General features: G+C 47.8%; 1 protein-coding gene across 1 annotated transcript; it reads right to left on the bottom strand.

The window, feature by feature from the left end:
- Positions 1–230: 230 nt before the first annotated feature.
- Ankrd35 (ankyrin repeat domain 35) lies at positions 231–20,867 on the bottom strand. The gene is made up of 14 exons (XM_051165776.1): positions 20,738–20,867; positions 12,963–13,093; positions 11,901–11,989; positions 11,478–11,542; positions 10,490–10,547; positions 10,306–10,376; positions 9,934–10,040; positions 9,200–9,384; positions 8,471–8,508; positions 6,349–8,322; positions 2,018–2,107; positions 1,757–1,822; positions 980–1,083; positions 231–445 (listed from the first exon to the last, which is right to left on the bottom strand). The coding sequence occupies exons 1-13, from the start codon at positions 20,774–20,776 to the stop codon at positions 1,024–1,026; spliced, it is 2,973 nt and encodes a 990-aa protein (XP_051021733.1). The 5' UTR covers positions 20,777–20,867; the 3' UTR covers positions 231–445; positions 980–1,023.
- Positions 20,868–21,218: the final 351 nt, after the last annotated feature.

Raw genomic sequence — 21,218 nt, 5'->3', positions numbered from 1 at the left:
AGCATATTAATAAATTCAATAACCTGGGTGTGGTGGCACACTCCTGTAATCCCATCACTCAGAGAGGAAGAGGCAGTTGGATCTCTGTGAGCTTGAGACCAGCCAGGGTGACACAGAGAAACTATATCAATCAATCAATCAATCAATCAATCAATCCATTACTAGGTCTCTGTGTCATTACTTGAGAGCTAGAGCAGATGTAGAAAATAAAACAAAGCACACTTTTACTTTTATAGTTTTCTACTTTATTTTCCATAGAGCTAGTTTACATCCACAATTCTGGCCTGATCTGTGCTGACTCCAGGGTGCAGGGTTTCAGGTCTGGGGCCCACGTGTCCAGTGAAACCCTTCTCACACCACACCTAGTGGGCAATCACCCACCCACCACCTGCCCACCACAGCTTGATAGAGAGAGCCTCTGTGTACCAAGCAATGCTCTTATTCCCTGTAAAAAGAAATTCAAAGGTGAAATGCACACAATCCTGTGTCCTCTCTCTCCTTCTACCCTCACCAGTGTGCTGAAGGGGCTGCCTGTCTTTCCAGGCTGGGAAGCAGGCTGCCCACAGAAGGGTAGGAAGGAGACAGGAGGATAGTTAGGTTTTGAAAGAAAGGTGTGAACGTGAAAGAGAAAGCCTGGGGTCTGTACAGTCCTGCTCTAGGGAATAACTGCACCACTGTCCCACCACCCTTCACCCTCCACCAGACTCTAGGAAAATATTCTAGCCACCTTCTCTGTCTGTTCTATCCAGTCATCATCGTTAGTCTCGGGTCACCTGCTCACAAAGTCCTGACTCCCCCACTCCGTGTTCTCAGTTAACTTTACTTCTAATGCTCTATGCCCTACAGGACTCCTAGAATGAGAGAGAGAGGCAAAAGGAACCACCACAGCTCTTCCTTCCTTAACGGTCTTTCTCCAAAGTCCGTCTCCCCCTCCCCCCGCCCCGGTCCCCACCCCACCATCTCCCATATCATTACTCACAAAAGGGAAATGCCACTATCTCTGAGGGTAGCAGTGAGCCTGCCTCACTCCTGCATGCTGAGGATTCGAAGTAGGATATTGTACACATCTTGCTCCATGTAGCCCTGAGGGTGGCACGAAAGACATAAAGGATGACGAAGAGCAGGCCATGGGGAGCGGCAGGTGAGGCAGCAGTTTTGTAGGACAGCAGAGTACCAGTCAGTCATCACCTATCATAATCATATGATCCTTAACACAGTCTTGTTAAGCTTTATGTTGTGTTGTGGTTTTGGTTTGCAGAATTGTGACTACAGGGTAAGTGCTCTGTCCATGAGCTACACCCCCAGCCTTCATTTGTAACTTTATATTTTTAACAATTCCACCGTTATTTTTCCCATCTTTACAAGGAAGAAAATGATATCTGCTTCTTGGGATTGCTGTAGGGGCCACACTGTGAATACAAAGCAAACATCTGGTGCATAATTGTAGTTCTAATCCCTTATCACCCCTAAGAAAAGAGCACCCACTCTTCCTTGATTAGGGCAAAGTCACCTCAGAGGAGACTGAGGGGAAACCCTCGAGATTGATTTGGGAATCTGGAGGAAACAAACAAACAAACAAAAAAGCAGAAGTTTCTCTTTTCACATCCACACGTAGCCTCTTTTAACCCACTTAATGAGATCCGGAGACCTGGGTCAAGTGCTCCGGAAAAAGGGTAAGTATGTATAGGAAAGAGAAGGGACAAACGGGGAACACTCCTTCCTCAGCTCTGTACCCCTGCCACTCCACCAAGCTCACCCGAGCAGCATTCAGTAGATGATTCCTGTAGGTGGAGATGATCTCTTCATGGTTCTTTTGGGAATCCTGGGGGAAGAGCACCCATGGGGAGTCACATGCCTACCTTTCCCATGCTCGCTGTGCACGAGGACAGGATAAAGCGAAGCTTCATGAGGCTAGCTCCATTGGCCGATCACTGGTCCAGCCTATCGAGTCTCCTGAAACTCCGGACTTCCGCTTTCCCCCACCTCATCTTTATCACCTGCTCCAGCTAAAACATACCTGCAGCTGCAGGGCCAGGTGTGTATTTTCACCCCGGACTTCTAGAACTTCCTCTGAAAGCTGCTCCAGCTTCTTCAACAATTCCTTGATCTAAAGCCAAAAGGGAAGAAAAGGATGTGAGGGCTAAACTTGTGTTTTAAGTTTAAATCACTGTGCTTAAGAGATCTATAGAACAAAAGTGCCTCTAACCTGTAAGCTCCACATGCCCAAGGACAGATAACTTCCTAGAATGCTGGGGGCCATTGCTCATGTGTGGTAACAAGCCACATGTTTTCACTTCTGTGAACAAGTTTGGTTGCTCCAACTGCACAGCATGAGCTTGATCACACATAGACAGGAAGTATGGAGGCAGGAAGTACATCAGGATGTGTGCTTTCCCCAAATTGGATGAAGACAGAAGTACATAGCCTTGTGGGTTTTGCCTTTATAAGCACCTAATGTAATTTGCAGCCATTCTCTGGGAATCCTAGGTATGGACCTGGCCAGTGTCCAATGTCCTGGCCTGGACCTCATTGCATAGCTAGGCAGGCCTCAAACTCACCAAGATCTTCCTGCCTCTGCCCCCTGAGTACTGAGATTAAAGCCGTGTGCCACCACAGCTATAGCAACTTCTTACTGAGTTCTTTACCTGTGACCCAAATTATCTTGAGTCCTTAGTTTTTATAAGTCTGTTTTGCCTGAGTGTGTATAAGTATACCACCTATGTATGTAGCTGGCGCCTGTGAGGGCCAGAAGAGGACTCCAGATCCTCAGTAATTGTAGTTATAGATAGTTGTGGGTTACCATAGTTACTATAGTTGTGACCTGAGGTCCTTTGAAAGAGAAGCAAGCTTTAACTGCTGAGCCGTTTCTCCAAGCCCAATACATCAATTTATTTTCTTTCTTTCTCCTTTTCCTGTTGTGGTGCTGGGGGATGAACAAAGGGCCGTGGTTGTTGTAGGCAAATCCTGCCTTTAAGCCATAGATATCCTTAAACTTTATTTGAAACAGGGTTTCTCTGTGTAGTCCTAGCTGTCCTGGAACTCATGCTGTAGACCTGTAATGTGCTTAAGAGATCTATAAAACAAAAATGCTTCTAACATGTAAACCCCACTTGCCCAAATGAATGGGCCTTGAACTCAGAGACCCACCTATCTCTGCTTCCTGAGTGCTGGGATTAAAGGTGTGTGCCACCATGCCTGGCATCCATGCCATTCAGCTTTTATTCTGAGTAATATAATTTATTTAAACAGGGCCTCATGTAAACCAAGCTGTCTCAAACACAAGGATAACCTGGAACACCTGATTCAACTTCTTTTGAAATTTTATTTTATTTTATTTTACTATTTTTTGTTTGTTTTTGAGACAGGTTTTCTCTGTGTAGCCTTGGCTGTCCTGGACTTGCTTTGTAGACCAGGCTGTCCTCAAACTCACAGGGATTAAATGCCTCTAACGTGTAAGACCCACTTGACCAAGTGAATGGGCCTTGAACTCAGAGATCCACCTGTCTCCGCTTCCTGAGGACAGGGATTAAAAGCATGTGCCACCATGTCTGGTATTTATTTTAATTCTTTATGTGTACGGGTGTTTTGTCTGCACTGCTGTGTACCATGTGTACCCTGGTGCCTTAAGAAACCCTGGAACTGAGGTTACATATGGTTGTAAGCCACCAGGTGGGTGGGAGGAATTAGACTTGGGTCCTCTGGAAGAGTAGCTAGCACTCTTTGCCACTGAGTCCTCTTTCCAGCACTTCAAGTTTTAAAAAGGATTCTCTTTTTTCATTAATTATTTATGTGTGTGTCTATATATGGGTGGATGCAAGTAAGTACAGTGCCCAGAGAGTTCAGAAGTGTGTGGATCTCTTGAGGCTGCAGTTACAGGTGATTGTGGACAGCCCAACAGGGTTCTGGGAAGTCTACTCTGGTCATCTACAAAAGTGAATGTTCTTAACTGCTGAGCCACTTCTCAAGCTGCATGCCTCCACCTCCTTATGTGGCGTTGGGATGCATCCCAGAGCCTCATACATGTTAGGCAAGCAATTCTATATTGTTAGGCAAGCAAACTATCTTTCCAGTCCCCAAATAAGTTTGCTATCTAATAAAATCTTTGTAATGGCCGCCATATTGATATTTTAATTGTATTTCTTTTGTGTGTGGGTGTTTTCCCTGCATGTATGACTGTACACTATGCGTGTGTCTGCTGCCTGAGCAGGCCAGGAAAGGACATTGAATCCCCTGGGATTGCAGGTAGTTTGTGAGCTACCACTTGGGTATCGGGAACTCAAGTCCTCGGGAAGAGGAGCCATTGTTCTCAACCATTGAGCAATTTCTACAACACAGTAACTTAATTTTTTTTAAAGAATTATTTATTTTGGTGGCACTCAGAGAAAGGATAACCAGGCTACCAAGATGAGACTTGATAGGCTGTGACCATATGGTGGGGGAGGAGGTCCCCTTCTGTCACAGACCTAGGGGAGGGGAATAGGGTGAAAGAAGGAGGGAGGGAGGAATGAGAGGACACAAGTAAGAAGATAACAATTGAGATGTAATCTGAATAAATTAATAAAAAATAATTTGTTTATTTATTTTGTATATAGTGTTTTGCCTGCATGCCAGAAGATGGCACCAGATCTCACTAAAGATGGTTGTGAGCCACCATGTGGTTGCTGGGAATTGAACTCAGGACCTTTGGAAGAGCAGCCAGGGCTCTTAACCTCTGAGGCACCTCTCCAGCCCCTAGTAACTTAATCTTATTGAAGAGAAAGCTGAGTTTCAGCCAGGTAGTGGTGTGGTGGCACATGCCTTCTTTAGTCCCAGCATCTGGTAGGCAGAGGCAGGGGATCTCCTAGTTTGAGGCCAACCTGGTCTACAGAACGAGTTCCAGGACAGCCATAGCTACACATAGAAACACTATCTCCCAAGAACTCCTCCCCCTGCTCAAAAAAGGAAAAAGAAGAAGAAAACTGTATTGTATTTTGGAGATGTTAGATAAATTGCTGGGTGTGGTGGCACAAGCCTTTGCTATCAGCACTCAGCAGAAGCAGCCTCATTTCTGTGAATTAAAGGCCAGCCAAGGCTTCATAGTGAAACCCTTTCTCAAAACACAACAAAATGAAAAGTTGTCCAAGACCAGTCAGCTATTACGCTTAATTTGTTGTTTTATTATCAATGCTGAGGATGTAACCTAAGGCTTTCATACATGCTAGGCAATGATTCTGCCACTGAGCTGTCAATGTCCACCCAGTGTGTGAGTGTTTGTAAGTGTGTGTGAGTGTGTGAGAGTGTGCAAGTGTGTGAGTGTGGGAGAGAGTGTGAGTGTGTGAGTGTTTGTAAGTGTGTGAGTGTGCAATTGTGTGAGTGTGTTTGAATGTGTGTGTATGTGTGTGTATGGGTGCATGTACCACATTCGCATTTATTGACTTTCTTGCCATTTATTGACATTTTGCCATTTACTAACAAAATGCTTCCTTTAACTCCCTTCCATAGTGATGCCTATTTTGGACATTTCTTCTGTCTATGCATTATTCACCCAGGTACACGCTATTTATATTCTTCCATTGTTCCAAATTTAGACAGTTATACACTTTTTAATAAAACATATGAACTCATTCATTTCGTCCTGCAATCTCTAGATCCATTGGTAAAATGGTTAAGAATATATAAAATTTCATTGCCCTAAGAAAGAAAATAGTAGCTTTCAAACTCTGTTGTGGCATGGGTTTGCTTGCTCTCTTGAGACAGGGTCTCACGAGCCCAAGGTGGCTTGGAACCAGCTGTGTAGCTGAAGAGGTACCCTGAAGCCACCTCCTGTATCCACCTGCTGAGTGCCTGCCTGCACAGTTTTTCAAACTGTCCTGTTTGTTTTGTTTTTGCTTTTCTTTTGCTTTAGTGTCGTTTTGGCCACGGGAAATCATTAGTGGGACCTACTGTAAATGGAGCAGGAGGGAAGAGCCTCCCCAGTTAACCCATCAGACTCTGAGTCAGTAAACCACAGAACTCATTACACCACTAGGTTGGGCTAATATAGGATTAAGATAAAATACTAATTGGCGGTGGTGTTCCCTGGTGGTAGCCCCCGGGGGCACACATAGCTTCTGAACTCTGAGTAGTAAATTTTAGTACCTATGCCCTCTTCTCTCTTGTCTCACGCGGCTTATTTTTATCTCTTTCTTCTATCTGTACTCCACCTCAGCTCCAATCTCAGCTCCAAACCTCTCTTGACCTAGGCAAGCACAGAGCAGTCCTTGTGAGCACCCGGCATTCTGTTTTGTATTAATCTGACCTTCCCTTCTGCAGGCTCCGCAAACGCACCGCCACTCTCCGCAATACTCTCAAGACTGCCTTGGCTCTTACCTTGGCTTCCTTGTCCCGGCAAGCCCCGATGAGGTGGTCCGTCTTCTCTTTCAGCAGCTCAGCGGTTTTCTCGAACTGCTCCGAGCGCCCGCGCATCTCGCCAGCCTGGCGCTCCTGCTCAGCCGCCCGAGCCGCCAGGTCCTCGCTGCGGCGGCGCTCCTCTGCCGCGGTGTCCCGCAACCGAACCATTTCCCGACAGGCTATATTGTACTTCTCCAGCACAGCTTTGAGCTCCTGGCCCCAAGCCTGAGCCTGGGCCACCAGTGAGCCTCGCGTTTTCTCGTGCTGCCGCAGGCTGGCTGCTTCCCGAGACCTCAGCTCAGCCACTTCCTCTGTGGCTTGGTAAAGCAGCTGCTTCAGCTTGCATATCTCCTGGCTCTTCCCACTCATCGTGGCCTGCACCGCCCGTAGCTCTCCTTCTAGCTTCCCCAGATCTTCTTCCAGGGCAGCCACTTGGGGGGATGCTGTGGCCTTCAGGGATGCCTCTGGCTCTCCACAGGGGGCCGAAGGTCCCCTCAGCTGTTGGTTTTCCTCCTCCAACCGAGCCAGCATCTTCTGGGCCTCAAGGTGCTTGTCCACCAGGGTACTGATGCAAGCCTGCAGCTCCTCCAGGGGTTCTGCAGCTGTACTCCGTGCATTCCCCTTGCCCACAAGGTCTGGGGGAAGGCAGTTCCACAGTCCTTGGAGGCTGCTGTTCTGGGAGGCCAGTCGCCTGCGCAGCTTCTCTGTAGCCTCCTTCTCCATAGCCAGTTCATCGGTCAACAACCCAACGCTCCGCCGCAACTGCTGTAGCTGGACCTGCGCCTCGGGCTTGGGCACAAACTCCCGTTGTAGCCTCTGGGTCAAGGACTGCAGCTCTCCCTGCAAGCGTTGCCTCTCACGGCCCAGCTCTCCCAATTCCTCCAGCAAGTTGCTGTTGCTCAGTCTCAGTGCCGACACCTCTTTCTCCAGGTGTCCCTTGGCCAGGCCTCCTCCTGAGGCCTGTTCTCCTCCAGGGGCCCCTAAGGGTTCTCCTCTGGCTCCGGGAGCGCTCTTTTCTTCCTGCTCTTTAATGCATCCTGGGACTGCCTTTGGGGCTCTCTCTCTGGATCCCTGGGCAGGGACCTCGGGTTTCACCTGCAGTCCCACTTTTGCTTGATCCAACCTCACCAGCACCCTCTCCAGCCTGGCTTCCATCCTCTCCCAGGCAGCTGCTGCAGCCTCAGCTCTGGGAGTCCCCAGGGCTCCCTCCAGTACTGGCCTTGACAAAGCCCCTCTGGCCACATCCTTTTCCCGCCACACTGCAGCCAACTCTTCCCCTAGCTGTAGGAGGAGCTGGTTCATAGCTGCTATGCCCACTGGTTCCCGCACTGTGCCTGCTGGTACATTCCCGGGATCCTGGGGCCTCTTCTTCTCAATGTTATCGAGGCCAAGGTTTTGTTCCCCATTGGTGTTCAGTTGCTGTCCTGTGGCTTTTCCAATAGTCTCAGACCCTGGGCTCTGGGGTGGTGCCTGTTCTTGCTGGGGCTTTCCATGCACTTCATCCTGGATCTCTGCTGGCGCTAACTCTTCAGCTCTCTTGGGAGCTACTGTTGGGTCTGTTGTGGCTGCTGTCTTCTGCTGCTTCTTTAGCTCTTGGATCCGCTCAGCCAACAGGTTCACGGGACAACCTTCCTCCATACCATCTCCTCCAGGCCGGAGGCCAGGGCTCAGTCTTCCTGGAGCTCCAGGCTTCTGCAATAGGAGACACTCTAGTTCTTGCACTTGCTCTCGAATCTGGTTCTCCAGGCCTAAGATGGCTGCAGCTCTAGCCTTGCACTCTTCTGTCTTTTGCATCAGCTCTTGCTCCAACTGATAAACTTTCTTCTGCTCCTCTTTATACTTCCACTTCCACCCTTCTGAGCGCCGCTCTTCCTCTTCCTCCTGCTTTTCCTCAGGCTCTGATCTCCATGAGCTCTTAGAAGGTGCTGCCACATAAGGCTCAGATGGAGAGGCCTATGTCAGAAGGAAGAGTGATGTGAGGCTATACAGGTAGCCTCTCAAGGGCCTTGCTTCTCTGGCAATGTCTTGATGCCCACACGGAATACTGGAATTGCTAGAGGGCAAGCCAGAAACAAACAGGGGAGACTCTTAGGGGTCATACCTGAGATGTATGATCTGGGTGTTGAACCAGTGCATGACCTATAAGAGAAGACATGGAACAAACGAGAACTTAGTTCTCACCCAGTTTTCAGACCTTGTTAGAGAAAAGTGGCCTCTTGGTATGATGGCCCTCACACACAGCTTCCTGGTGACACTCTTGTTCCATGGCTCCGTGACTACCCAGCCACGTTGTTTTCCTATCCCAGAGATGGAGTTCTCTTTTATCTTGTTCACTGTTTTCTTTTATTGGTCGCTGTGCTGGGATTGTGAAGGCACTGGGACATCAATGGTGGGCAAAATAGAAATCCCATGGATGACAATAGCAGTGGTGTACCCCTTTAGTCCCAGTGCTCGGGAGGCAGAGGCAGGCAAATCTCTGAGTTCGAGGCCAGCCTGGTCTACAGAGTGAATTCCAGGACAGCCAGGGCTACACAGAGAAACCCTGTTCTAAACAAACAAACAAACAAACAAACAAACAAACAAACACCCAGTAGCCAGAGCTGCAGTCAGTGTGTAAAGGCTGAACTGGGGAATTTTGTGACCATGTTTTTGGGAACATGGGATTATATGTGTTCCCAAAAACGTAGCAGCACTAACTTCGTAAAACCTTGACTAACCTGGCAGTCCATTTTTTCAGATGGGCTGCTTCCCTGAGCAGTGGGATATGAAGCAGCTTCTTTTAATTCTTTGGCTATTGGAGAGACCCTTGAGGAAACAAAGGGACTTTTACCGCCTCTCTGCCGCCGGTTCAGGGCCTGCTGTAGCAGCCTCCACAGCTCCTTGTCTTGTGTGTGCCGAGCATAATGCAGAGCACTGTGCCCCAAGCTGTCCACCGCTCCAGCATCCGCTCCGTGGCTCAGGAGCAGCTCAGCCACCTCAGAGCTGCCTTTCTCACAGGCCAGGATCAAAGCTGATCTGTAAGTGGAGACAAATTCGGAGCACCAGCTTTCCCTCAAGGTTTCATAAATACTTTCCCAGTGGCACTCCTTGGAACTGCAGCATCAACGTTGGGACCATTTGGAGGGCTTCGTTTTTGTCTTCTTTGTAGGATGCTGAAGTTCTGCATGTGTGCACGCACCCACAAAACACACACACAGCAAACATACATGCTCATAATCCTCCTGCCTCAACCGTCCAAGTACTCGATTCCAAGTATGCATCATCACACTCATCTTCTGCATAGATATGGAAGAAAAGGACCTCACTGTTTAGGAAATAGCTCGAAAGCTAGTAAGTTAAAACAGTGATCTCAGAGGTAGCCATCCTACTTCTAGCATCACCTGTGCTAGTATGGCTACCTTAGTCAGGGCACCGGGCAAAGCTTCTCTGAACCATTCCCGGGAAGGGATAAGGCCAGAAGAACAGAGACTACCCTGTTCTCTCCAGATCACACACTGAACCCATGGGCTCTCTTCTAGATTGGTAAAGAAGTGGATGTTGGCATGGAAGATAGAGACGGCTCACTTGTCATCCTTGTCTGTGACATTAACCCGGGCACCTCTCTGCAGCAGCTGTGAGCAGATAGCTGCATGACCACCCAGTGATGCAATCATCAGGGGTGTGCGTCCATCCTGCAAAGAGAGTGTGGAAGACCATAAGGAGCCAGGAGAATTAAGGACTTGATGATAGGACCCTACCAAGCCCCCCTCCCCACCCCTAGTCCCCCTTGCCCTGCTGAAACACGCTCTAGCTCAGAGGATTAGGATCTTCCTGAATGATACGGAGAAGAGGCGGGATTGGGGTGGGAGCACGGACCACAGCATCTGGTGAATCAAACTCAGAGAAAGCAGCAGCCTCCAGGTGTGAGGCACTGCCCATTGGTCGTCTGATACTCACGTTGTCCAGCACGTCCAGGAAGGCCTCATGGTCACACAACAGGAGGACACTTGAGGCACAGCCAGAGGAGGCTGGGAGGATTGAAAGGTTAAGAAGGCCTTTGAAGGGCATCTGTCCTTTCCTCCCAAATGTTAACCCCCTTTCCTGTTTTCCAGCCTTCTTCCTACCAGTCCCCGGCACACACCTGCCCAGTGTAATGGACTGCGGTTCTCTGCATCCACAGCATCTTCATTAGCACCATGCTGTAAGCAGCCACAAAGAGAAGCAGTGATGGAGCTTGAGGTTAGCATCCTCATCCCATACTCCATATGAGTCATCAGTTTCCATGGTAATATGAAAGAGAACAGGAGGACCATGGCTCTGAGGAAAGCCAACTGCTAGGCAAGCCCAGTTACTCCCTGCAGGTGATACGAGCCTTGAAATTCATTCTTAGTTTATAACTAAGGCCAAAGGGATGGGGGGAGGGGACCAAAACAGTTGATTGGTAAATAAATATATTAAAGCAAGTGATATGACAGCTGAATTGGCTGGAGTTTCAGGACCAATATGTGAAATTAGGAAAAGATCAGGAGTATTAAAAGTAGAACAGTTAGTGTGTGCTCAGTGGTCTATTGGGAGACTCAAATTGTCCACGTGCAAGTATACGTGTATGCTTTTCTTTATGCTACTTGGCTATAACCTCCCCTTCTCATTTTATTGTATTTATTTTTTACTTGGGGAAGGGGTATAGATATGCTTGCGGAAGTTAGGGGACAACTTTCAAGGATCAGTTCTATCCTTCCATCATGTGCATTCTGGGGGTCTGACTGTCATAAAACTTGGCAGCAAGTTCTTTTACCTGCTGAGCCCTCTTACAGCCTCTCCCTGCAAAGACTTTTTTATTTGAACAACCCTGCTTTTCTTCTACCTGCCCATATATGTAGCAGCTAGTCTCTGCAGTAGCAGAACTCAATAGTCCTCGGGTACTCTGCTTTCTGGGCTGCCCACAAAGACAGTATCAACATGGCACATGTATAGAATAGATGTTAGACAAATGTCTATGAACGTATTAATACGTGGCTGTGGGCTGTGTTATTCAGAACGAGACAATATTGTTAGTTACTACAAGACAAAGATGGGACGTGCTGCATCTTTTTCTTGCCTGCACAGGGGCATCGAAGGACTGCCTTTACCTGCAGCAAGACCTTCACACACTGTGGCTGGCAGGAGATGGTGGCCAAATGAAGGGCGGTGCTTCCTGGAAAGAGAAAGAGAGAGAGGGTGGGTGGCCCTGTGAATGCAGGTGACTCACTGGGAGGGAAGGCAAGAGACGCACAGATAATCAGGAGGAAGATTAGAGAAGAGAAGCTTAGGGCACACCAGGCCAGAAATTCCTGTTCCCCAAGCAGCTGGTACCTTCAATGGAGGCTGGGGAGCGAGGGTGAGGTGCGCCTAGTGTACAGGGAGGGGAACCCCAGGAGAGATGCTGGCCAAGACTTACTGAGCAAAGAAGCAAAGACCCAGAGCTGCAACCACCATTAGAGCCCAGCAAGGCCCCTCTGCAGCCACAGAGACAGTCTTGAAGCATAATGGGCAAGTGGTGTTGGCTGACTCACCATCTTCATTCTTACTGTTGATGTCAGCCCCATTTGCAAGCAATATTGTCAGGCACTCTGTCAGGCCTTTGGAGGCAGCCAGATGAAACCTGCCAGTGTCAAAGCCAAAAGACAGAAAAAGATGAAAGATCAGGGGATAAAAATGGGCCGGGGATGGGGGTGGGGAGGACACACGACTCTGTCTTTTTAAATCATGTTTAATATTCTAAGCTGTTCTGATCAGTTTACATCTAGATGTTTTAACTTTGGCTTTTTTTTTTGTTTTGTTTTGAAATAGAGTCTTCCTACAAGGACCTGGCTGGCCTTGAACGCTTGATCCTTCTGAATTCACCTCCTAAATTCTGGGATTATAAGCAGGTACCAGCACAGCTGACAAAGGGGAGCTTTAATAAGCTCTGTTTCCTCTGCTCCCTAGCGCAAAGCCAATTCCTGGTGCAGAGGGGGGAGGGGCGGTAGGAGTTCGGGGGGGTAGGGTGGGAGTTCCGGGGGGTGGGGGTTCCCGAGACTGTCTTGCTAAGAGTCTGCCTGCCTCCGTGACCTACAGCCATGAAGTCAGAGTGTGCTACCGGAAAAGCTAGAAGCTGCTACAAATCTCACGGGATTTCAGATTGTTGCAAGGATGTTCAGGCTACACATGAGTGTCTGCCTCTCCCAGCACAGAGGCCTCAGAGAACGAGAAAGAGTCAGGCAGAGCAGAGCAGAAGGCTGGCGGCGGTGTTGGTCGCTCTAGCCACGTGACTTCCATGACCTACTCCTTCACTCCCAGCTTCTCAAGCACACACCCCCTCCTGCTCTTGCGATGAGGAAACTTTGTTTAGCAATTAGTTGTCTGTTGGTTTAATGAGCTTTACATCCTTTTCAAGTCAATGTGGCTTGCGCGGGGGCGATGGGAGGTTGGACGCTGGGACGACATCCTCCTCCCTCATTTGTTGTGCTTGATAAATGGCGAGGTTTTAATCCATATAGTCGCCAATTCAAACAATAAGAGAGCTCCCATGTTACAGGCATTGAAGTTTTCTAAGAGAACCACATGCCAGGGTGATGTCAAGAAGACTTACTTACGGGGACTGGCCATTCGAATCTAATTTGGTGGGTCGGGCTGACTTCCTAGAGGCCAAGGCTGCCACGCGTCCCACATCCCCCCGCTGCACGGCCTCCAGCAGCTTCTGGTCACGACGGTTCCATTTCTCCACCTAGTCAGGAGTCACAGATTGTATGAACATTGGGGCGGGCAGTGAGATGGGGAAAAACGCGGTATTACATGCACAGAAAGAGGAAAGGAGCATCCTGGAGATCCTCGCTGCTCCTTATCACTTGGCCTAGAGCAGATCTTTCTTAAGCAGGCTAGCAAAATACTTACCATTCCATGTGACACCAAGAATTATCGACAGCAGCAGTCAACCACAAACCCTAAGGTACCCAGGGGATTACTGAATTAAAAAATACAAAGAGCCGGGCGGTGGTGGCCCACGCCTTTAATCCTAGCACTTGGGAGGCAGAGGCAGGTGGATTTCTGTGATTTCGAGGCCAGCCTGGTCTACAAAGTGAGTCCAGGATAGCCAGGGCTACACAGAGAGACACTGTTTCAAGAAAACAAAAACAAAAACAGAAACAACAAAACAAAACAAAACAAAAAAACCGAACAAACAAACAAGCAAAAAACTACAAAGGTGGATGTGGTGGCTCAAATTTATTATTGGGAGGATTGGGCCCAGCCTCAGCCTCAGCTACATAGCCAGTTTAAGGCCAGTTTGATATACATGAAACCCTACATGTGGGATGGGGTGCATATCTATCTATCTATCTATCTATCTATCTATCTATCTATCTATCTATCTATCTCAGGCATAATGGTATATGCCAGTAATCTCAACACTTGGGAGGCTGAGATAAGAGAACCCTAAATTTGAGGCTAACCAAGACTCTTTCAGTAAACAAAAACAACAAAAATATTATTACTTTTATTATTTGGGCTGGGAGGGTTGGTTGGTGTTACTTTGGTTTTTTTTTTTTTTTTTTTTCCAAGACAGGGTTTCCCTGTGTAGCCCTGGCTGTCCTGCAACTCACTCTGTAGACCAGGCTGGTCTCAAGTTCACAGAGGTCCTCCTGACTCTGCCTCTCATGTGCTGGGATTAAAGGTGTGTGCCACCACCACCACCTGGATACTTTATTATTTTAAAGTTGTTTTGTTTTGTTGAAACAGAGTTGATATAGCCCAGGCTACTCTCAGGATCTCTATGTAGCCAGACTGGTCTCAAACTCAGCTCTTATCTCAGCCTCTTGAAAAACCAGCATTTTGGTAGTTCTTGAGCACACATAGCTTTAAAGTTATTAATAACACTGAATGTCTAGCATTTTAAGACCCTTTCATTTATTTATTCTGTTTTGTATTTGTGTCTTTGTTGTTGTTGCTGTTTTTTTTTTTTTAACAGAGTCTATGTAGACTTGGCTAGCCTGAAATTCACACTGTAGCCCAGGCTGGCCTTAACATTCACAGATCTTCCTGCCTCTGTCTCCTGCATATCACTATATCTGGTAAGACTCTTTTAATTTTTAAAAATGATTTATTTATTTTTATTTCATGTGCTTTGGTGTTTTGCCTGCATGTGTGTCTGTGGGAGGGTGTCAGAGCCCCTGGAACTGGAGTTTCAGACAGTTGTGAATGGCCATGTATGTGTAGGGAATTGAACCCAGATCCTCTTAACTGCTGAACTGTCTCTTTAGGCCTTAAATTTACCCTTTAAAATGAAGTTCATTTAAAACTCCCTCCAGATGCTGGGAGGTAGTAGTGCTCACCTGTAATCCCAGCATTCAGGAGGCAGAGGCAGGCAGATCTATGTGAGTTCAAAGCCAGCTTGGTCTACAGAGAGAGTTCCAGGACAGCTAAGGCTACACAGAAAAACTCAAAATCAAAAAACAAACAAAACAAAACAAAACAAAAACCTCCCACCAGAGGTTGGGGATATCCTGGTATGTGCTGGGGTTCCATTTTTTTTTTTAAAGATTTATTTATTTTATATACATCTGTGTTTTGCCTGTTTGTTCGTCATGTTGAATCCTCTGGAACTAGAATTACGGACAGTTGTAAGCTGCCCTGTGGGTGCTAGGAATTGAACCCGGGTCATCTGAAAGAACAACCAGTGCTCTTTTTTTTTTTTTTTTTTTCGAGACAGGGTTTCTCTGTGTAGCCTTGGCCATCCTGGACTCACTTCGTAGACCAGGCTGGCCTCGAACTCACAGCGATCCACCTGCCTCTGCCTCCCGAGTGCTGGGATTAAAGGCATGCACCACCACGCCCGGCACAACCAGTGCTCTTAACCACTGAGCCTTCTCTCCAGCCCCCGGCTCCATTCTTAATGTCATAAAATAAATAAAAACCACCCATGCCAAACAATGTATCAGCAGGACAGTTGTTAGATGCCCACCCTGATGGCAATGCTAGCAATGACCCCTTTCTTAGTGCTCCCTGTGTCTTCCTTGAACAAACTGAACCGACCTGACCACTTCTGATTTGTTCACAGCTCCTCTCATCGCCCCCTGAAGCTCCACCTTTTGTCTTTAGTCCTTTGCAAAGTACATCAAGGTGCCAGCTTCTAGTCACAGGCATAAGTTCAACTACCTAATCATACCATCTCTTTGTATCGACTCTGGGCCCCAAATTGGGTGTAGGGTGGGCAGTAATTGCAGAGATTTTGTTTTCCTGTCTTATATCTGGTTAGGTCTTCCATTAACCTCTCAGTCTTTTCACTGGAAACAACTAGCAAAGTCAGGCCAGTTTGTGGCTGTGCTTGAGAAGGCAGCAGAAAGAAGAGGCAGAGAGGGATTGCTCACTCTCCTCCCTCCCTCCCTTTTAGTTTCCCTGGCGGGGAGCAGCTGCCCCAGACAGCAGCCACACCTCAGCCTACATTGTTCCATCCTTCCAGCTCAGGGTTTGAGGGTGGAGGAGTAATTAAAATAATTGAAGTATTACAGGGCATAAAAGAAAGAGCTATGTAAAAACACCTAGGGCTGCAAGCACAGAAAAGCCTGGTTTGGCCCAGAGAGGAGAAACACAAAGGAAAACTGGGGTGGCGCAAAGATCATTGGTACAAAGGAAAAGTCTTCAGGATGAGTATTTTGTCAGCTGGACTGAGTCTGGGACCTGGCTCAGCTACACTCTCTCAGCGATGTGACCTATAGCAGACCATTAAACACTCTAACCTGTTTCCTTGCACATAAAATGTAAGCAGTAATAACCACCTCACCAAATGCATTAAACAAGCTAATGTAGATGGAATCACAGAAATGTAGTGCATCCTTACAACAAAACAGGAAGTAGTAAGAATTCAGGTGGCCTGTCGCATTTCATGATCTCATCAAGTAAGAGGTTATAGCAAAGGGGGCGCGGGAAGTCTGTGGAAGCCCAATAATTCATTCTCAGGTAATGTTTATATAGCCCGGACAAATTGCTGATCATCAACACAAGAGAGATTTAAAGGTCCAAGCCATAAAATTGTCTACGCTGGATGGATTCTGAGGTAACGCTCCTATAAAACACTCATAACTTCTCCTAGTCCTTCCAATTAGCCTCTAATAGCCCCCCAAAATAGTTAGGGGTGATATTATCTTGTGCCTTTGACAGAAAAAGGAATGGTAGCACACATATGTTAAACATATGTCCAGGATCACATAAAAGAGCAAACAGCGTTGGCTTTAGAAATAGCACAGGCCTCTTGCGTCCAGGCCTAACTTCCACCTCAGACCACACTGTCACAGAGCTATGGGAAAAGGATTACTTAGTTCCAGATAAAGTTTGAGACTGCCTCCAGGGCAAAGCTACTCAGTCTCGGATGTTACTCCCTGTGTGCGGAAGAGTCTCCAAACAGGTTTATTCTCAAATGACAAAGCAAGCAAAATGACTCCTCCACAAGCTGGCAGGTTCTGACATGCAAGAACACGCTTTTTTTCGATGCCCCTTGGGAACCAGGTCACCAGATAGAAAGCAGAACTGGAACAATGCCTCCACCACACACCACTGCCACCCGCTGACCTTCACCTCAATTCTGACAATCACAGACTTAAACTCTCTTCTCTCTGCCTACAGTGCTCTTGACTAGGGTGACACTCACAATCCTCCTCCTGCTCCAAGAGTGATGGGGTCTTAAGTGTATGTCACCATGCCCTGCTCAAAACCCATCATGTTAATGCTCTGTCTCTGTCTCAGGCACGTACAAACTTCCTTGAGCCTTAACTTCTTAATGAAATAAGAGCAGACAGAGCATATAGTTGGCGTCCATCATGTGATAGACACACACTACATGGGAATTCCAGTCCTCAACTTTCTTGGCTTTGCTGGGCACACTCCAGATGTTCCAGGGCTTAGAATTCTCCGGCTGAGTGGAAAGATCTTCCTTATTTCAGCCAGTGAGTCAGCCAAGCTAGCACTCTGGTTATATTTCTTTCCAGCTGGGTCCTCCTAACTCTGCCTAGTTTACTTCCTATAGTCTCATTATACCAAGAAGACTTTAGAATGGGTGGAAATTCTTCCTGATGAAACTACTGGACAGTGAAGGACAAGAGGTGTGTTTCCAAAGGGCAAGACTCAACCCATTGCTTGTCTTAGCACCTTGGAAAGGAGACACGGCACTACCATCATAGCCTGGGGCCGGGGGAGCAATCACCAAATTAATTATCAGCAGACTCCCTCACAAGGACGAGCTGTGTTATTTCTGCAGCTGAGATTAGGGAGCCCATGTGGAAGTACTTTTACCCACCTCTGTCTCTGACTGTGAACTCGTAGGCTGCCCAAGGAGATAGGACAGGAGCAAGTCACTTCGGCTGAAGAACAGGTGGATGCGAATGGGAAGGCTGCCTTGGAGGGATGAGGGCCTGATGCTTAACTCTTCAAATGCAATAGAAATTCCTCTATGCTGAGCTGGTGCCACAGGCTGAAAACTATTTACCGGTCCATATCTTGCTTTATGTCAGGCCGGGGGAGAGTACACTTAGGTTTATGCCACCCTTGGCAACACCATCGGCTTTGGCTCGAATAACATGAGATTAGAGGGGCTGCGTTTTTGTTGTCTTCCTGGACAGTAAGGAATATTCATTAGATTTTGTTGGTTTACTACCTTTTTTTTTTTTTTGGATAGGTCTCATATATCCCAGGCTGGCCCCAAATTCCATCCACAATGGAAGATGACTTGAAGCTCTGATCCTTTTACCTGAGTGCTGGGATTGTAGGCATGTGCCACCGTGCCCAGTTTACATAGAGCTGAGGATGGAACCTAGGGCTTCATGCATGCTAGGCAAGTGCTCGCTCAGCTGAGCTACACCCCTAGCCCAAGACTGGCTAACTGTTAAATGATCACTGATCTGGCCATCCTTGCCTCCGAAAAAAAGGTTCCTCATGCAAGGACTTGAATTGGGATGAGGAAAGATGAGCTGCTGGCATAACTCAGAAGCCAGGGTTCCGGTGTTCCAGGAAAGCTGTCACGCTCACTGCTATAGACTCAGTGTCGTAAATGGAGGATATTATCTTAGATATTATTACAATGGGTTTTTTTTGGAGGAGACAACTTGTAGCTGAAGCCAGCCTGTTTTAAAGTATGCCTCAAGCTTGATCTGAGAAAAGACGTCCACATTCTAAGCATATGATTCTGAATGTGCCCTTTATGCCCTACGCTCTTGATATACCATGATCTTGAGATACTAGGAGTTCAGATGAGTGGACACTCCTCATGGAGTGTAGAGAACTAGGGTTGTAAGGGATAAAGGGAGGGCTGGATATCCCAAGAGCAAGCCCACTGCTTACACCAGCATCTAGGAAAGGAAGTGCTGCCAGAGAATAGAAAATCAGAAAGAGCCCGGGGCCATATCACCTTGAGCTTGCTTGATTTCAGAAGCTAAGCAGGGTTGGGCCTGGTTAGTACCTGGCTGGAAGAATTAAAAAAAAAAAAAAAAAAAAAAAAAAAAAAGAAATAAGCCAGGTGTGGTGGCACACATCTGCAGTCCCAGCACTTGGGAGGCAGAGGCAGGCAGATCTCTGTGTTTGAAGCCAGCCTGGTCTACGGAGTGAGTTCCGGAACAGCCAGAGCTACACAGAGAAACTCTGTCTCCAGAAGGAGGAGAAGGAAGAGGAGAAGGAAAAGAAGAGGAAGAAGAAAGAAAGAAAGAAAGAAAGAAAGAAAGAAAGAAAGAAAGAATAAAAGTGTTCTCCTCTCCTAAGGAGAAAGCAGACTCCATAATCTGAAGGGAAAGCCATTCCATATTTAGGAAATGTGTGATTAGTAGATGTCTATCTAATGTCTTGATTAGAAGAAAATCACTAAAACTTAAGCAGAGGCCAGGTAGCCTCAGCTTGTTGCCTGTAATAGTAAATGCCTTTTGCCTGGTTGGTCAGTGAGTGGAAATTCCATGTAGAAGTAAATGCAAATGGGACAGAGACAGGCCTCAACAGTTCCCCCTCTTGCTTCACAGCTCTCTGCCAGGTTTCTGTGGCCTGCCCATGCACAGTGAGATAACTGAACATTTCGTATACTTGCTTACAGACAAGTCAACTAAGCAACATTAGTACCAAGTGACTGAACCCTTCCCCCCCCCCCCCCCGCCTCCCCTGGCTGTCCTGGACTAGCTTTGTAGACCAGGCTGCCCTCAATCTCACAAGATCTATCTGCCTCTACCTCCCGAGAGCTGGGATTAAAAGCATGCACCACCACCGCCTAGCCAGAGGGTCACTCTGGAAGTGCTCTTTAGAGAAGGAAAGCTGTACCCTCCATGAACCACCATCTTCTGAAATCCTTGTTTCGTTTTGGGGTGGGGGGAAGCACAAAGAATAGGGTAACCTCTGCCAGGAGCTCTCTCATTGAGAGCCCACTCTGTCTTCTCCCTCACCATCACATTTCCCTAGCTCAATCAAAGAAAATGAGCACAAACCCTAAACTAGACAAAGGAAAAATCAGGAAGGGAATCAGACAGAAAGACTTGATTGGTTCCAGGACCAGACACTGCAGTGAACTGGCCAGGGAAGATTCTGCAGGCAACTCACCCAAGCTCTTGGGGATCAGCCAGGAGACTTGCCTGACTTCCTGACAGTGCCTGTCCAGCAAGCTATAGCTAGATTAGAAGATTGAGACATGACACAGTAAGATGGCAGGAGGTCCAGGCAAAAGGTAGAGGGAGTAACATTGAGGAAAAGGTGGCCAGAAATTAAAGAGAAATCAGAGGCCCCGTGTTCAATAGCTGCTTAGAAAGAGGTTTGGAGTGGTGCCTGAGAGAATGGGAGTGGACATGCCATGGACCAGAACAGAAGCAAGGGTGGAACGAGCTGGGAGAAGGCACTGGGCAGAGAATACTTTTGGGGCAGAAAGCAAACAGTAAAAATAAATAAATAAAATAAAAAAATGGAACTATGTGGGAGAGAAAGTTGTGGGGAGAAGGCAAGATGGAAAACGAAGCAATTGGGTAGGAATTAGGGGTGGAAGTAAAAACGGAGGCAAAGGCTGGGGTGGGGTGGGGCAGATGTCTGGAGGTGGGTTGTTGGTACTGGGAGGAGGGTCATTGGAAGAAGACAGGTCTTTAGAAAGCATATCAGAAACTGGAAGTCATAAATGTTCGGGGAACAAGGAGCCAAGGGAAAAGATCTTGGGAAGGGAAAAGTTGGGAACGTTGAGAGACAGGTTTTGGATGACACCCATAAGTTCAGTTAGCAGGGCTGGCAGCCGCATTGCCGGAGCGGCAGCGCAGGAAAAACTAATGCAGGCTTAATGTATTAGTCCGTGGAGATGGGACTTAGGACTTCTGTCAACACAAGGCTTGGATCCCAGCCCCAGCCCTTCTCCCATACATTTAGCACCTACCGCCACTTGTGAACTGGAGCAGGAGAAGATACGCTTCATGGCCGGGGCTAGGGCCACGGAGGGGACGGGGACGCGTGGAGCCGGGCCACAGGTTCCCAATCCCACTCGGCTGCGGCTTTGCAAGAGACTGCTGTCAAAAACCAAAATGAGTCCCGCCCCCAGGCTCCGCCTCAGATCCCACCCCGCTCAATCAGAGACGTGCACCAGAAGCCTGGGCTTAAAACTCCGCCCCTGGCCCTGCCCCTTCTCGCCCCCGCAGAGGCAAAAAGCCCGCAGTCTTCAGCGGTTACCCCGGCTGACCCTCAAACCTGGCCCTTCATCCTGAGCCCGCCACCCTGCACCCACCTACTCAATCTGAAAGGGATGCTCTCTGTCTCTGCGGGACTCCCAGACTCTAACTGCTCCGCCTTTCTATGTGAAACTCCGCCTAAATTCCGCCCCACTCCTCCCGTCCCTTACCCAGCCAGTGCGCAGACTTCCA

Source organism: Acomys russatus, chromosome 23, assembly GCF_903995435.1.
Source record: "Acomys russatus chromosome 23, mAcoRus1.1, whole genome shotgun sequence".
NCBI lineage: Eukaryota > Metazoa > Chordata > Mammalia > Rodentia > Muridae > Acomys > Acomys russatus.
Note: the sequence above shows the minus strand (reverse complement) of the source record. Positions and strands in the feature narration are given on the sequence as shown.